The following is a 4,235-nucleotide window of genomic DNA, read 5'->3' as shown; positions in this document are numbered from 1 at the left end:
ATCTTTCTCTTGCTTAATTCTGACTATTGCCCAGGTCTAAGATGCTGTACATTTCTTTACTGTGAGGGTGGTGAGGTGCTGGCACAGGCTGCCCAGAGAGGTTGTGGATGCCCCGTCCTTGGAGGTGTTCAAGGCCAGGTTGGATGGGGCCCTGGGCAGCCTGGTTTAGCATTAAACGTGGAGGTTGGTGGCCCTGCATGTGGCAGGGGGGTTGGAGATTCATGATCCTTGAGGTCCCTTCCAACCCTGGCCATTCTGTGATTCTGTGATTCTATGATGTTAAAATAATATTTCCATTTACAAAGTAGTTTTAAATTCAGCACAGTTCTTTCTGCAATTGTGTACAGTTGTCTGCATTTTGACTATCTTTCACAGTTTAGTTCAAACTGAAAAGCTGTTGAGTAAGACAACAGGAGAAAAGTGAGTAATATTTACCCTAACACACAAAGACAGCACAACATTCTGCAAGAATGAGAGCAGATTTAGATTAAACATTAGGAGATATTTTGCTCAAGGGGTGGTGAGGCAGTGGCACAGCTGCCCAGCGAAGCTGTGGGTGCCCCATCCCTGGAGGTGCTCAAGGCCAGGCTGGATAGAGCTCTGAGCAGCCTGAGCTGCTGGGCGGCACTGCCCAGGGCAGGGGTTGGAACTGGATGGGCTTTAAGGTCCCTTCCAACCCAACCATCATGTGATTCTGTCGTTCTACGAATATGGAAAGCACATCACCAAGTTTTAAGTAGAGTTTACCTTTTTGTTTATGTAACACTGATTCTCACATTATATACAGACACACTTCTGCAACAACGTAAAGACACAACCTGAGAACAGACTCACTTGGGTTGTGAAGCTCCTTCTGAATCCTCTCCAGAATCTCCACCTGTGTCTCTAGGCAGAGGAAGAGATTCAGAATCGTCGTCACTGTCAGCAGCTTCTGAGCTGCTGCTGCTTCTGTAGTCCGGGGGCAATGCTGGTCCTGCAACTGAGCACCCAAAGTTACAGGGGATATTTGTTAAACATTTCAGAGAATCATAGAATCATAGAATGGCCTGGGTTGAAAAGGACCACAATGATCATCCAGTTTCAACCCTCCTGCTACGTAAAGGGCTCCAACCACCAGACCAGGCTGCCCAGAGCCACATCCAGCCTGGCCTTGAATGCCTCCAGGGATGGGGCATCCACAGATTTCAAATGAGTGTTATCTGTCTTGGTACTCCTCAAACACCTGCCTCCCTGGAGGTTATTCCCAGTTTGATGATGCGTGAACAGCAGGCACAGAGCTCATCACACTGCTGAAAAAAGGGATGCCTCAGGCTCCTAGACATCTGTCAGAAGGCTGAGAATGAGGCTCTCATGCTCCAGCCAGCACTTTGCTCTCTGGAGTAAAGAGGAGGACGGAGACATCCCAGTTAAGGGGAGGTTCAGGCACTAACGCTGTATGTAACCAGCATGCACAGCTCTTGCTTGCATACTGTACATGTATATTGGTCTGACCCTCATAACAAATGCCCTCCAGACAAAAAGCTTGATACAGGTACCCTCAGAGGCTTCCCAGACCCAAGGCAGGCCAGCACAGTTCTGTACAGCACCAACAACCACCTGATACCAAGGAGATGTGACCGTACTGGTGATTCAACTCTGCCATGTACACACCATTCCTCCTCTTCATATTTCAAGCACTGAAGCTGAGACTGACAGGACAAAAAGCTGTTTGGTAAAAGGCATTGTTAACTATATGAATAGTCAAGGATTGAATGAAAAGACGAGGTGCAATAAAACCACCAAAAAGGAGGGTAACAGAAAATTACATCTTTGACTGAGATTTTTTTTTTTGATGGCACAAAGTAATGCCTGATGCAGACTGATACTCCATTCTTAGCTAACAAAAAGCAAGGCAGAAATTGAGACCTTCAGGTGAGCTTTACAAAGCTTTTATCTGTCTTTATCAAAAGACATGGAGCCAGGAGAGTTCCCTAGTTATGATGTACCCAGATGGATCAGCCACATTGTTTTCTGATTTCACAGGATGGACCTTAGCCAGGATGTACAAATACATGTCATTGCTAAGAAGGAAAAACAAATCAAACAAGCAAACAAAAAAAAACAACTAACAAAGCAAACAAAACTGTTCAGTGAACGACAAACTGGTGGTAAGTCTGTACCCAGAGTGCTGGCCAATGTCTCAGTGTCTGGATGGAGATCGGTGATGAGTGGTGTGTCTTAGGGGTCAGTACTGGGACCAGTGCTCTTTAACATCATTATCAGTGACATCAACAGTGGGATTGAGTGCACTCTCAGCAAGTTTCCAGGTGACACCAAGCTGTGTGGTGTAGTTGACATGCTGGAAGGACAGAATGACATTCAAAGAGACCTAGACAGGTTTGAGCAGTGGGTCCAGGAGAACCTCATGAGGTTCAACAAAGCCAAGTGCAAGGTCTTGCACCTGGGTAGTGGCACCACAATATCAGTGGGGGATGTAAGGGTAGAGCACAGCCCTGCTGAAAAGGACCTGGGGGTACTGGTGGATGGGAAGCTGGACACGAGCCACCAACATGCCATCACAGCCCAGAAAGCCAACTGTATCTCGGGCTGCATCAAACACATTGTAGCCAGCAGAGTGAAGGAGGTGATCCTTCCCCTCTGCTCTGTGCTGGTGTGGCCTCAGCTGGTGTACAGCATCCAGATTTGGAGTCCTCAGTACAGGAAAGCTGTGAACCCAATGGAGTGATTCCAGAAGAGGGCCACAAAAGTGATCTAAGAGATAGAACGCTTCTCCTATGAGGACAGGCTGAGGGAACTGGGATGTTCAGGCTGGAGAAGAGAAAGCTCTGAGATGACCTGAGAACAGCCTTCCAATATCTAAAGGGGGCTGTAAGAAAGAAGGGGACAGACTCCTTAGCAGAGTCTGTTATGACAGGACAAGGGAAAATGGTTTCAAACTAAAAGAAGGGAGATTTAGACTGGATACAAAAAAAGTGTTTTTTTACAATGTGGGTGGTAGGGCACTAGAACAGGCTGCCCCCTTCCTGGAGACATTCAAGGCACGGCTGAGCACCTGATCTAACTGTAGGTGTCCCTGTTCATTGCAGGGGAGTTGGACTAGGTGGCCTTTAAAGGCCCCTTCCAAGTCAAATGATTTTACGATTCTATGACAAACAAAAAAAGAAAACAACCCAGCCTAGCCTATAAAGTTCAGGGTAAGAGAGAACCAACAGATGGATATAATAAATAGCCATAAAGGTTCAAGGACTTGTGGCCTGAGAAAAAAAAATAGCTTAACACAAAGTATTAAGAAGACAAACAAAACAAAACAAAAAAAAAACCAACACTACAACTTATTTCTCCAGCAAACGAAGCAGAGCATCATTTGGTCTGAACAGAGGCAGGGGTTGGATGGAGCAAAGGGAGCAAACGGATGCAAGCCGAGAAACGGGTCATGGCTTTGTGAGCCAGAAAGAACAGGGAAACCAGTGCTGTGTGAGCAAGAGGCTGGTCCCACTGACATGCTGACAAACACCAGTGCTTTCTACTCCAATTCCTTCCCACTGTTCTCTCTGCCATGCCAAAGAGCAAGCTTGTGTGGGCTGTACAATCAGGCAGATCAAGGAACTTAGCAGACATAAAAATTACACAGCAAAAACCAGCACTGCTCTGAAAGAGCTGCTCGTACTTGGAACTGCTACCAAAATAAAGAGCCTGGTTCGGGAAGGAAATGGGCGTTTATAGGCTGGGGATGGGGGAAAGAAGAGTCACTTGGTGAAAGCAACGGAAGAGCAATGGATGAAGGAGAGCAACAGAGGAAGCAAAGTAGCAAGCAGAGCTGGGTCTGACTGAAATGCGCGTTTCACTGCTGCCCGGAGCGGCCATCCTCGCAGTGCTGCTCTGACTCGCCCTTCTGGTAGATGTTACGATGGTTCGGCACAGCAGGACGGCGCAGCAGGACGGCCCCACGCAGCCCGCGCCCTCCCCACGCCCCGCGCGGTGCCGCCCCCTCCCCTCAGCGCGGCGCCTCACCCTGGCCCAGCTCTTCATCCGGGTCCTCCTCGGCGCGGCGCGGGAAGCCGGGCGGCAGCGCGGGGCCGATCAGCTCGCGCGCCATGGCGAGGGGCGGGGGCGCGCCGGTGACGTCAGAGCGGCGCCCGTCGGGCGGATTTAACCCCGGAAGAAGAAGCTATAGAAACCGGAAGTGACGCGTTTTGTAGCGGCCGGCCGGCGGTGCGGCTCCTCACGCGGCGGGC

General features: G+C 49.2%; 1 protein-coding gene across 1 annotated transcript in view; it reads right to left on the bottom strand.

Annotated features, from left to right (window-relative positions):
• The window catches only part of GPALPP1 (GPALPP motifs containing 1), a 14,369-nt gene extending 10,272 nt beyond the window's left edge, over positions 1-4,097 (bottom strand). Inside the window, exons 1-2 of the mRNA XM_042839060.1 lie at positions 4,012-4,097; positions 835-979 (exon numbers count right to left, since the gene is read on the bottom strand). Of these exons, the coding sequence (XP_042694994.1) occupies positions 835-979; positions 4,012-4,096 (230 nt within the window). The 5' untranslated portion in view covers position 4,097. The remainder of the gene's footprint in view (positions 1-834; positions 980-4,011) is intronic.
• Between the last annotated feature and the right edge of the window lie 138 nt (positions 4,098-4,235).

Source organism: Centrocercus urophasianus, unplaced genomic scaffold, assembly GCF_019232065.1.
Source record: "Centrocercus urophasianus isolate 14NV4802_14NV808 unplaced genomic scaffold, USGS_Curo_1.0 seq_9, whole genome shotgun sequence".
Classification (NCBI taxonomy): domain Eukaryota; kingdom Metazoa; phylum Chordata; class Aves; order Galliformes; family Phasianidae; genus Centrocercus; species Centrocercus urophasianus.
The sequence above is the reverse complement of the archived record's forward strand: the minus strand, read 5'-3'. Positions and strand labels throughout refer to the sequence as shown.